At 35.9% G+C, this 13438-nt stretch overlaps 2 protein-coding genes across 2 annotated transcripts; both read left to right on the top strand.

Moving 5' to 3' along the window:
* Window positions 1-462: 462 nt before the first annotated feature.
* LOC140016608 (uncharacterized) lies at window positions 463-891 on the top strand. The gene has a single exon (XM_072070175.1). The coding sequence runs from the start codon at window positions 463-465 to the stop codon at window positions 889-891; it is 429 nt and encodes a 142-aa protein (XP_071926276.1).
* A 3896-nt stretch (window positions 892-4787) lies between these two features.
* LOC113692886 (uncharacterized) lies at window positions 4788-7363 on the top strand. The gene is made up of 3 exons (XM_027211497.2): window positions 4788-5187; window positions 6310-6590; window positions 6681-7363. Exons 1-3 carry the CDS (start codon window positions 4788-4790, stop codon window positions 7299-7301), a joined length of 1302 nt encoding a protein of 433 aa, XP_027067298.1. The 3' UTR covers window positions 7302-7363.
* Window positions 7364-13438: the final 6075 nt, after the last annotated feature.

Raw genomic sequence — 13438 nt, 5'->3', positions numbered from 1 at the left:
ACTGTTACAAACCGGAAAAAAAAGGGACATAAAAGTGATTTCATCTTTTGTAAGTGTTATAAACCAAAAAAAGGACATAAAAGAAATTTCAACTTTTTTTTTTTTTTTTTTTTGTCTTTTCCTTCTTCATCATTCCCTTTTTTTTCCTTTTTTTCTTCTTCCATCATGCCCTTTTCTCAACTTTTCCGACCAATATCAAGAAAAAAAGGATGGAGTTCACTGAAAAGAATCCAACCAATTGATGCAGTAGACAACCTCTTTTCCCTTCCCCTTATAGTTGTCATTCACTCTCCAGTTTTTTCTTCCCTAAGTAGCATTATCACCAATAGCAGTAGCTTCTTCGTCGGATCCGAACTACTGCCGAAGTTTGACACAACCCAAGTGGTAGAAGGGAGATGGCTACAAACTACAAAGCAGACTGGGGTAACAACCACTGCTTACAAGGGCGTAAAGGGTTACTGGATGAGGAGAGGATACGAGAAACTAGATGGGAACGGTAGTCGACGGAGGAAGAGAAGGGTGGTGGAGTTGGCGACGGAAAACGGGTCAAGCCGGAGGAGGCTGTTCTGGAGGATAAGGTTGACTCCCAGGCTGAAGCTGAAACTAAGATTAAGATTCTCGCCCAAGAAATTTATCCTGGGACGTCGGGATGCCTACATTAATTTGATGACCAAGCTGGCCAGCAGCCGGTTCGTCAACAGCAGGGTGGCCGGATATCCTGGGGAGGGCATCAGCGGGTTTGGGTTGCGCCCGCTCAAAGAGTACGACGAGAAGATGATCGTCGAGATCTACAAGTCTTTGGTGATGGCTCAGGGCCACCAATTGGTGAATCCTGGCGTCGTTGTCGCAGTCGCACCCCCACAAAATTCCCACTCTTCCGACGGTAACTGAATGCTGACAGACTACCAAATTCATCTCATCTCATCGCATCGCATACTTCTGCTGTGCCTATGCCTATCAATGATCAATCAATAAATTCCATCCCTTTAAGAAAACCACCTGCTCGCAAACCCTCCACACACTCCACCCATTAGTAGAAATTTTTGTTTGCCAATCAAATCAATTTTATCTCTTGTAAGCTGTAGTAATTGTTACAGTCAAATGAATACTTCGGTCGTAATAAATTTAAGTCTGCTTTGTAGTTTGTAGTTTTCGTGTGAAAATCAAGTACAAAAGATGAAATCACTTTTATGTCCTTTTTTTTTGGTTTGTAACACTTACACAATCATGCTATAGGAGCATGTTCTCCACATTCCTAATACGCCGTTAAGTGTTTTTATTCTGTCACCGGTTTTACTTAATTGGAACATAATTTGTAGTTTAGAAACTTAAGTGTCCCATTTTGAAGTTCAGGAACTGAAGTGAGATTTCGTGCATAGATTGAGGGGACAAAATGGAATTAACCCATCAAAATATTATCTAAACAGTGGAGTGGAATTGGATTGTGAATTTGAAATCAAATACATCCAAATCTACCCATCCAAACACAGACTTGTAGAGTATAAATGCAAAACCCCATATTATAGTCTTACTGATTTAAAACTCTATTTCTAAACGAAATTAGCAAAAAAAAAAAAAAAGGTTCACAGTTAATTATCTTTTACATGTGAGATATTTTGTGAAAAGGAAAAAAGTGAGATGTGTTGCTCAGAGTAAAATACATCATTATTTCCATTATTTAAAATTTGTGACTTGTAATAATTTTATTTTCTGTCCAATAAAAAGTGATAACGTTTAAAATGCATGGGTAGAACTAGTTGCTAATATATCTGCGAACCAGAATAAATGATTTGTTACTAAAATAGAAATATGAATTTTCTGATCAAATCATCGGACCAAATTAATTTGTTAACTAGGTTAGTGAACTTAATCGAAACTTTTACATAATTTGATGACTAAATATTTCACAACAATCTAGGAACCTTCACATGTTGTTTATCTTTTTATTATTTGAATTATCTAGGAGCCTTCAAGAGGTAGTCCATGCGTAAAATCGATAAATATTCACAATAAGACGGATTTCATAGACATCTACAAAGCTTGGTGGTTTTGTACTAGATGAACATTAGTTTGTAAGATTAATATCTGAAATTACTTTTATTTTTCGAGTAATTCTTAACCTATTAAACACTAACTACTCCAGAGAACATATCCTAGGAATCATTGCCTCCTAACCCAAAAAGACACTTTAAGTTCTACCAGCACAGTCCCGATCAAATTTCAGGTTTGGTTCTTCGAGTTTTTGGTTAGTATCTTTTAAATATGCTTTACCTTGATACCACTTTTTTTTTTATTTTTTACTAGATGTTGAATGACTCATCTTTGTTTCATCGTTTCATTGTTCTTATTTAGAATTTAAACCCAGAAATTTCAGACATTATTATCTAAGATCATCACCACTTATTTTTTCCTTTTTTGCTGTCACATGCTAATGGTGACGGACAAATTTGTTCCCCTACTTTTCTCAATATATTTTAATCCATGGAAAATGCCTGCAAGAAACCAACCAATTCGACCAAACGGATTGGGAAAAACTTAACTACCCCCAACAAAATAGTTTGGATTTAACAAATTGAAGCTATTTAGTATTTTGTTTCTATGTTTGGATTATCTGATATTTGGAACTTTGGGTTAGACATGAAATTGAGAAGCTTGGGTTAGACATGAAATTGAGAAGGCTAGATTATGATTCAGAAACCTGCATATGATTTTCTTGTTTTCCGTACATCTTCATCTTAAAACACATGGACACTGTTGACCCTTCTTTCTAGTCGACGCTATTAGTTTGATTTGATAATTGATATTTTGCAAGAGCTCTCACATGGCTAGTAGTGGCATAGAGTACCATTCATATAGAGCATTGTAGGGGTGGCAATTCCTGACACGACCCGAAAACACGACACGAAGCTAACACGAAATTAATGGGTTTGGGTTGAGGTTTTGGGAGTTCGGGTCAGAATCGGGTCGAACCCGATGAACCCGAAAAGAAAACAGGTCAATTTCGGGTCAACCTGTGGTGACCTGATATGACCCGATGTGACCCGTTTACGAATTAAAACTAATTTAATAAACATAAAAATTATTTTATCTAACTAAACTAAATCATTCTTTTTTTCCAAAGGCATTAATTACTTAATCCTAAATGAATTTATTTAACTTGTGTGAAGTTAAAATTATTATATTTGGGCAAATAATATATGATGTTATTTTTTACTTTTATGTTGTTTTAATTTAAATTATATTTGGTTTGGGATAAAACACTTTTATGGTGTTTAATTTATTTTAGATTTGGTTTGAAATTATTTATTTAAATTTTTATTACTTGATGATGTAATTAATTTTGTGAAAAAATTGATTTTATTAGAAATTACAGTGATAAATTAATAAATTAAAATTAAGTTTCGGGTCATTTCGGGTCAACCCGCCAACCCGCCAACCCGAAATTTTCGGGTTCGTGTCAGGTACCCTGACCCGTTTCGGGTTGGCGGGTCGGGTTCGGGTCAGCAGGTGCTTTGTTATACTTAAGCCTCAACCCGACCCGCCAACCCGAACCCGACCCGTTTGCCACCCCTAGAGCATTGGCATGGTATGGTATACGAGGGACTAGACTGTAAAGTTTAAGGGAAACTCTCCTGGGAGAATAATTATTTTTTTTATAAATTCGTACTTATATGTATAGAGCATTGGCATGGTTTGGTCAATCTGAATTCGGCATTTCATATCCAAAATTCCCTTATTTTTGTCATGTCTAACAAAAATTTGGCTTTCAATTTATTCAGATTGGACAATACTCGCACATACCAACCCATGGAAAGTCCATCGCTGCCCAAAGGAAGTTGAATCATTGTCTCATATTGTTTCATATTTTCTAAACTATTTTAATTTGGTTGTTAGGTGTGTATTACTTTTTATATTGTCATTTTCAATGTTGCAAAATTATTACTATAATTGATTAATACTATGATTAATGTTATCTTATTAATATTATGTTATGGTGTAACAAGGTTGGAAAAGAGTGATTCTACCATAGGAAATATTGCAATCACCGAATATCACTGTATTTTTATGAAAAAGAACAAATAATTGCACAATGAATTACAATTATTCTCAGTTAGCACATATGATTTCACGTAGATTCCAAGTATAGCGTGGATGACTAGACATGAGAAGAAATTTTTTTTTTTAAATTTTCAGCTGATCAAGAGCGTGGATGACTAGACTAGAAGAAAATTTTTTTTAATTTTCTACTGTTCAAGAGGTTAGCTAAGCACAATGGACAAAGTTCAACAAAGAATATTTGATCCCACTTATTTGAAATACATATGTAGGTTTTGACCACCAACCAAAATCAATATTTTATTTTAATGGAATATAGTAGATATAAATTATAGAAACAATATGTGATATTATTTGTCAATATATAAGAACGACAAATGCTATAAAATACAAATATCCTGTTTAATGAGTACAAAACGAAATATTAGGTTTCAAATCCCGATAGGTTTAGAAATAACAGCATATCCCGATAGGCTTAAAAATAACAGCATATATTTCTGATAGACGTAATCTAAAATACCTAGATTTGGTTGTTAACTCTATGAACCAGTAGTAGATAGACTTCAGGTTTGATATTTGCAATTCTGCATACATCCCATTTTCCTGGTCTTTCTCTCTATTAATATCCCGTCTTTCATCAAAAGAAACCTATTTTGTTTCCAAGTAAAATTCTTATCAAAACCCTTCCAAGTCAAAATTGTCTTCTACCAAGAGGAGTTTGTTTCAACACCATGGAGATGGACCAGCAGAATCAGCCGATACGTGAGGTTTTTGGTACATCTCCAAATACTATTCAAAGTCTTCCTCCTCCTTTTAATGAACTACAACAAGAAAAACCATTACTCTTGCCTACATCAAGCACTGAACTACAACAAGAAGAACCATTACTCTTGGCTGGATCAAGCAGCAATGCTTCTTCTAATAATGATGGTGTGAATGAATTTTTTGATGAAGAAGAGGAGTTTATTGATCATGCCTTTTTCGAGTCGTTTCCGCCGGGGTATAGATTTTGTCCCAAGGACGGTGAACTCATTGTTTTTTACCTGAGGAAAAAGATTGCTAAGGACGAATTGCCTCGTAACCAGATTAGACATGTCAATCTCTATCAGCACAGTCCAGATAAGATTTCAGGTTAGTTCGTTTAGGTTTACAGGTCTTGGTTTTTTATTTTTCTTTTATTTATTATTTTGCATGGGACGATATCTTTTAAGCAGCTTTATTCAAAGTTCTTTGTTAGCTTTCAGCCTTTATGATTGCATGGTTCTGTTGTAATCCTGTTGTTGAAATTCTGGATTATTAACTGCCTAACCAATATGGCTTTTTAGTTCTTTTTTTTTTTGTAAGTAATATGGCATTAATTGAACGTTTACTTTGTATATAGAGGAGCAGAAATTATACATAACATAAGAGACTATTACGGTTTCAAGTTCTGGTTTTGTTATTCAGTTTCATGTGTTATTTATTTTAATTCGTTTTATATGATGATATTGATTTTCGTATTTGGTGACTTTACTGTTTCCTCTGCTTCTCTTTTGGTTTTGTGTTCTGCTTTTGGTTCTGTTGTTTTTGTTTATCATGTGGTCTTGTCGTGTATACATTGATAGATGCTGGATTTACTGAAAATGTGTCAATTCGTAAATGCAGTTTTTTGTTTAACTTGTGGTCTTGTCGTGTATACATTGTTAGACGGTTGGATTTATTAAAAATATGTCAATTGACATAATAATAAAATTTTGTACGATAAACCGAACTTAAAATGATTGTTCTGAAAAGCATTTTCTGCAATGAAAAAAAAGTAATGTAACTTTCTTTTGTGTTACATTTTCTGTTAATTACTTAATTACTCCGCAACATGAAATTTGACCACTCCATGCCCTATGAAAACCATTTTTGCGTCAAAAAATCATCTTTATCCTCTGTTATACTATCTATTTGAATGAATATTTTCAAAATAAATTACAATCCAAGTTTGAATCTACCTATTCTTGGGACACCTGTTACACTATCTGTGCTGTTACACTATCTATCTGAATGAATAAATAACAATAAGTTTTCAAATCTCCCTATCCAAATCTACCAATTCTTAGACACAAGTTGTGCCAATCTTTGCATGCTTAACTCGTGACTGATGGCATTGTTTGCCATTGCTTTATGTTCTTGGTTTACATATAATTACCTTATAAACTTGTTAAACTTATCATGCATTCAATAGACTTAAATTTTATGTCTTGGTATTTACTGTAATCTCTTCAGAGAGATATCCACCAATAGGTGAAAAGGAGTGGTACTTTTTCACCCCAAGAAACCGAAAATATCGAAATGGGGAACGACCAAATCGAGCTACTGGAACTGGATATTGGAAGGCTACTGGAGCAGACAAACCTGTCAACCACGACGGTTCCCTGGTGGGATTCAGGAAGGCATTGGTTTTTTATGAAGGAAAACCCCCGAAAGGGGTAAAAACCAACTGGATAATGCACGAATATAGAGTGAAGGAACCTCCAAGAAAGAGATCAAATACAATGGACATGAGGGTATAACTTTTTCTTAGAACTAATAAAATTCTACTTCACGAACTTTTTCTTCTTTTACTAAAATATATGCTGTTGTTTCTGTCTTTGTAGTTGGATGATTTTGTTCTATGCAGGATATACAAGAAAACTGATAAATCCTTCAAAAGCCGACCGCGCAATGAAGATTCTGAAGATCTTGATCAAAACGACTATCCAACTCCCCAAGGGAATGAAAGACTTGATCAAAACAATGCGTATCCTCTAGATATGGACATGGGTAATAGGAATGATCTAGGTGGACTTGACAGGGAGTTGAAAGCATTCGAAGCTTCGTCCGGACTTGTTCAATCTGAATACCACATCGGACTCCATGAAATGTCCAATGTGATGGGAACTTCTTTACTTGCAGACTCCGTTAAGTGCTTCAACAATAATTTCCAGATACCATTTAATTGTGGAGCAAAACCAGTAAATTACAAAGGTTTTGTGTATCCAATGGAGAATGTTTTGACGCCGAAATATTTGAGAGAAGCTCCGGACGTTAAACCAAGAAAGGCTATGTGGAACATTACGAAGGATTATGAGACCTTCAATTTGTCGCCAGAGATTGATTTTGGAACCACTATAGATTTCCCAGATTTGGACAATCTTATGAACAATCGACCATCAAACAGTTGCTTTGAAAACTCAAATAATCCTTTTGATAGTCCACCAATGCCCAGAAGAAGCTGATTGAAATTCTCAAGTCGCAAAACAAGTTTGTCCAGGTTGATATTGAAGTTCTTCATTGGCAAACAATGTGGAAGATTTATGCTCTATAGTTTTTATATTAGCTTAGCTACATAGAGATTTTGAAACTTTGACAGATTTAGGACAAATTTTCCCGTAGTATTCCTTAAGCTAATTTTGAATGTCCACCAATGCCCAAAAGATGCTGATTGAAATTCTCCAGTCTTAAAATAAGTTTGACTCATGTTGATGTTGAAGTTCTTCGCTGACGGCTAAGTGGTTGGTTTGATCGTTTATTGGCACACAGTGTGGAAGATTTATGCTTTATAGTTTTTATATTAGCTTAGCTATATAGATTTTTGAAACTTTGACAGATTTAGGACTAATTTTCTAGTAGTGTTCCTTAAGCTAATGTGTACATATATCTATACTGTATATAAAAATATCATGAGTTTTGGTACTTAGGAGGGTAAGCAAAAAGTTGTCTTAGTTTTCATTATACCCAAACTACCTTCGACTATTAATCACACTCATTATATTTAAATTGTGATAATATTTACGAAAGTGTAACATTAAATTTAAATTATGATAAATAATGATGGTTATTAAGATAAAACATCTAAATATAAAACTCTTTGACTATCATTGCAGTACACTTCAAACTTTACTTTGTATATATATTTTATTTAATACAAATACTATTATCTTTACTAAAAAAAATTTGCTCTTAGAACAAACGAGTCCTTTTTTTTTTTTTTTTTTTTTTCAGACACAGGGGGTATTTGGGTCTTCGGCCCGACTAATCCCCCTGCGGCCCGAGAGGGGAGGCCCTACCCCCTCGGACGCGGTAGCCCCAGGCAAGACTCGAAACCTGATAAGCGTGGTCTGAAGAGGCGCTTGCTACCAGAAGAGCTAACCCAGGGAGGGCAGAACACATGACTCCTTGCTTGTGCTTTACAAGCAGTGTAAGCAATGTAAGCAGAATTGTGTCTTATTTTTTGTAGTACCTAAACTACCCTCCACAGAATAATTGCAATGCATTTTAATAAGGGTTATTATTACTTTACCTCCTTAAATTATACCATTACTATTAATTTGTGAGGACCCGAAAATTTTCTTAATTTCAAGCCTTTATTTTATTTAATTGCACGCCTTTTCTATATTTTCTTTGTTAGAAAAACTTTCTAGATAATTTTTATGAGTAAATATGGTTTCAAAATCATTTTTCTAGTATAAGTTAGTTCATGAGATTTTAGAAGTGTATAGTAGGCGTGGGACCCGCTAGTGCGGAAAGTTCGGTAAAATTCGGCCAGTTAGGTTAAGTTTCGTATACCGGGATTAATTTAGCAGGTGTTAAGAGATAACTAGAGGTTACTAGATGAATTGGTGTGAGAGGGACAAAAGGATAACCATATATTAATTGAAAGTGACAAGTGTCACTTGGAGATTAAATCTTACTTTTTGACCACTATTCACTCTTTTACCATTTTACCAAATAAATAAAAAATTGACCAAAAATCTCTTCATTTCCAAGCTTCTTGTGGCCGAACTCCTCCAAGGAAAAAGAAAGGAAATCCTCTCCAAATTTATAGCTCCAATCTTGTTCAATCTTCAATTCCAACCGTTTGATCTTGTATTTGCTCCATTAAAACCCTTAAGTGAGTGGTTGTGAGGTGATTAGTGAAGTGGTTTGGAGGATTAAGGTGCTAAGTTGCTCCTTTTCTTGGGTTGTGAAGGTGAGTAACTAAGGGACCTTTCTTTCTTCTCAATAATGTTTGATTATTGACTTATGTGAGATGAAGTGATGGATTAAGGTGTTGTTTCATGACTTTTGGTGGAATTTGGTGCATTTTTCTATTTAATCATGATTTTTCTGTTTTCATATGATTATTATGGTGTGGCCTTGGATGATGGTTGGAAATGATCTAAAATGAAGCTAGAGGGTGTAAGTTGTGGCTATTTGCGAAAAATTTCCGCATTGAAAGGAAATTTCGGAAGTTAGGGTTTCATTTAACCCCATTCTGCCCGGTACTATTTATCCTAGTTAGAGGCCGAATTAGCCTTGGGTTAAAACATGAAAGTTGTATAGGATGGTATTTTATAGTTGCCTGCAAAATTTCAGCTCAATCGGAGCAACGTAGCCTATGAAAAGACTGAAATACCCCTGCTGTCCTGTTTCTGTCCGAAACTGAAATTCAGCTTTGGTAATTGGTTAATTTGATTGGGAATATGACTGATTTGGTTGTTGATGTCTTCTTAAGAAATATAGCTTGGTATCTTAGATTTCGGATGGCTTTAGAATCACTTGAATTGGACTTAGGTAGCCTGAATTATGGTTATTTAACCAAAATGCGGTTTGTTAACCTGTTTATGCGGTTCTGGTTTGGTACATTGACATTTTGACCTAGTTGCACTACAAAATGGACTGAGTGCCCTTCTTCAACATTGTAGCCCTTTTCCTTAACTTCGAAACGGTGTAAATTACACCTCAATCCGACAAGGATAGCTTCAGTTGCGTGAATTCCGCTAAGCAACAGCAAACCTGCCTTTTGTTTTCCAACCCAAACTTTGTTTTCGCATATGTCCTAGTTTGATTTTGCACTTATACGTTCCATATGATTTTACTCTAGTGATATGTGGATTCGGTTTATGACTTGTATTCGAGCCTTATTGTAGCGCTAATTAAAGGTGTTTGATAGCTTGTGATTTGTGGGTGTTGAGGTTTGGTTGGAAAGTAAAGAAAGACAAGGGAAATGCTGTCAAAATTTTCGCGGAGCTTCTGCACAGTCTCGGGAAATTTGCTATATCTTGATGTAGGAATGTCGGAATTGAATTCTGTTTGTTGCGTTTTAAAATAGATTCATAGGGTTATAAACTGTGTAAATTTCAGACCCTGTTTATGTCTGTACCATTTATGGTGATTTTTCAAATTTCACTGAAATATTGTACCTGTTCTGTCTTTCACTGGATAAAGCAGCAACTTGAGGCTTGAATTTGACTGACTTGCGTTCTGAATCTTATGAGGGTGTTTTCTGGAAAGTTATAGCCCTTTGAATTTATTTTCCAACGGTATAACTTTTACTAATTTTGGACTTACAAAACTTGAGATATGATTTTTCATATAGGGTTGCACGAAACTGGAAAAATCCTGTTTTCCTAGTATCGATCTTACTTTCATTTTCTACTTCAAATTTGAAGTTGGTCAGTCATTGTAGGTAGGGTTTTGAGGTTGTTCATGCCTTTAGCACTAATCGTTATCTTTTCACTCCAAAGTCACCTCTTCGCTTTACATTAATGGTTCATTTGGATAGGCACCTGACTTGTAATCAAGTTTTACTTGCGAATTCCACTTATTAGGTTTTGGAGTCCAGTCTTAAATGTTTGCCTTGATTGTTCTAGGAGGTGCCGGCGAGTAAAGCCACACTTGGGAAAGAAACTTTCGAAATTATCCTTGTTTGATCAGGTGAGTGCACCACTCCCCTGAATTATTGCTGAACTGGTTTCCTGTACTTGCAAATTGCTAGTTGAATCTCTTTCCTAACTGTTTATCTTGTATGAGACGAGGGTGTACTTTATCACACTCGTTCTCTTGCCTGTACTGAACGAACTGGAATCTATTACTTGTACTTGTTATGTACTTGAACTTGTTATGATGTCGTTTGGAAGAGTATCCAACGACCTTCCTGTTAAACCTGAGCTCAACCTCATGGAGAGTTAATTAAATCGAGCCAGCGTGGGTTTGGTCGAGATATTTGACAATCCATGGGTGCCTGTTCTTGGGGCAATCTTTGGGTATTAAGACTCTTGATTCCGGTATACTCGAGTATTACCATTCCTATTCCTGTTTGGCGTTCGGGCCCGGTAAGGGGTGTGTTTGGTGAACGAGATTTTGGCGTTAAAGTGGTGTTCTACGGGACTGGTTCCTTCATTTGAACGTTGACGGAGGGTCAACGAGGCTGGATCAAGTATTGCAACGGGGATTTGGCTCCTGAGAGCCACCTGTATCCTTTACATTGTGGTTTTCTTTCATCTCTTGTATTTGATGTGAATATGTGCCTTAAAAGTGATTTTTCATGAGTTCTACTGTTCCTACCATTTATACTTTTGGTACCTCATTGAGCTTTTAGCTCTCCCCGTCCCGTTATCCTTGTTTTCCTTACAGGGAACCATCTTTTGGACCAATGATCATTTTGAAGAATGAATTGAGCCTGTATAAACACCCTTTTATATAGCTCCATGGAAGTTGGAAACCCTAAATGTATCTTAATACAATGTTTCCTTTTGGTTTGTAAACTTACTATATATTTGGGCATGTATATTCTCTCATGTTAAACAAAGTGTACTGGTACTGGGATGGATTGTGATGTAGCAGCGGCTCTTCCATTTCGTTTTGATTTTCGTGGGAACGCTGTACCAAAGATTGATTGTATCTTTTACTTTGGCTCATTTGGTTCTGAATGTTACCTTTTTGAAGTTCTTTTGAGCGTTTGGAAGGGTTTATGTCTGTTCCGGATCCGTAGTCCCGGCGAGAGTTGGGCAGGCGGTCCACCAAACCCTTTGGTTCGCCTTAGGGTGAGGTGGGGCTGTCACAGGTGGTATCAAAGCTGCTTCGCGTGGTCTCTGCGCGGAGTGAGTTTGGCCCAAGTGGTGTTATGGTCCCGATTCCGTGAATGTGTACGAATGTATAAGTGCTCTTTGAGCATAAGCTATGGATCGTGAAGTATTATAAGATATAAACCTTTATCATGGTGCTTTGGGATAGTAGATCTGTAGGTCATGTAAAAATCTTGATTGTAGATGAATTACTCTTGGGATTGGCCAGCCCGAGTTGTGAAGTTATCTTATTTTGGGATTCTTGTACCCGACTATTAAATAGTTAAGAGCCTAGGTTAGAAATGACTTGGGCAGACTTGAAATTTGATTCTATGGAACGTCATGTGATGTGTTAGGGTTTCTTTACGGATGAGGTTACAGATTCGTTAGCTAAGAAGGATACTCAATTTGACTGTGAGAAGGAAGTAGAAAAATTTTGTATTCCGAAGAAGGCGATGATAAGGAAATTCGAGGACGAAATTCTTCTAAGGGGGAGAGAGTGTGAGGACCCGGAAATTTTCTTATTTTCAAGCCTTTATTTCATTTAACTGCACGCCTTTTCTATATTTTCTTTGTTAGAAAAATTTTCTAGATAATTTTTATGAGTAAATATAGTTTCAAAATCATTTTTCTAGTATAAGTTAGTTCATGAGATTTTAGAAGTGTATACCAGGCGTGGGACCCGCTAGTGCAGAAAATTCGGTAAAATTCGGCCAGTTAGGTTAAGATTCGTATACCGGGATTAATTTAGCAGGTGTTAAGAGATAACTAGAGGTTACTAGATGAATTGGTGTGAGAGGGACAAAAGGATAACCATGTATTAATTGAAAGTGACAAGTATCACTTGGAGATTAAGTCTTATTTTTTGACCACTATTCACTCTTTTACCATTTTACAAAATAAATAAAAAATTGACGAAAAATTTCTTCATTTCCAAGCTTCTTGTGGCCGAACTCCTCCAAGGAAAAAGAAAGGAAATCCTCTCCAAATTTCTAGCTCCAATTTTGTTCAATCTTCAATTCCAACCGTTTAATCTTGTATTTGCTCCATTAAAACCCTTAAGTGAGTGGTTGTGAGGTGATTAGTGAAGTGGTTTGGAGGATTAAGGTGCTAAGTTGCTCCATTTCTTGGGTTGTGAAGGTGAGTAACTAAGGGACCTTTCTTTCTTCTCAATAATGTTTGATTATTGACTTATGTGAGATGAAGTGATGGATTAAGGTGTTGTTTCATGACTTTTGGTGGAATTTGGTGCATTTTTCTATTTAATCATGATTTTTCTGTTTTCATATGATTATTATGGTGTGGCCTTGGATGATGGTTGGAAATGATCTAAAATGAAGCTAGAGGGTGTAAGTTGTGGCTATTTGCGGAAAATTTTCGCATTGAAAGGAAATTTCGGAAGTTAGGGTTTCATTTAACCCCATTCTTCCTGGTACTGTTTCTCCTAGTTAGAGATCGTATTAGCCTTGGGTTAAAACATGAAAGTTGTATATGATGGTATTTTATAGTTGCCTACAAAATTTCAACTCAATCGGAGTAACGTAGCC

This window comes from Coffea arabica, chromosome 1e (genome assembly GCF_036785885.1).
Source record: "Coffea arabica cultivar ET-39 chromosome 1e, Coffea Arabica ET-39 HiFi, whole genome shotgun sequence".
NCBI lineage: Eukaryota > Viridiplantae > Streptophyta > Magnoliopsida > Gentianales > Rubiaceae > Coffea > Coffea arabica.
This window is presented reverse-complemented; position numbering and strand designations above follow the sequence as displayed.

Excerpts from the sequence above, each read along its gene's own strand:
- LOC140016608 (XM_072070175.1), top strand. The coding sequence starts at position 463 with ATGAGGAGAGGATACGAGAAACTAGATGGGAACGGTAGTCGACGGAGG.
- LOC113692886 (XM_027211497.2), top strand. The coding sequence starts at position 4,788 with ATGGAGATGGACCAGCAGAATCAGCCGATACGTGAGGTTTTTGGTACA. Across the intron at positions 5,188-6,309 it reads CAGTCCAGATAAGATTTCAG|AGAGATATCCACCAATAGGT; the intron begins GTTAGTTCGTTT and ends TAATCTCTTCAG. Across the intron at positions 6,591-6,680 it reads CAAATACAATGGACATGAGG|TTGGATGATTTTGTTCTATG; the intron begins GTATAACTTTTT and ends CTGTCTTTGTAG.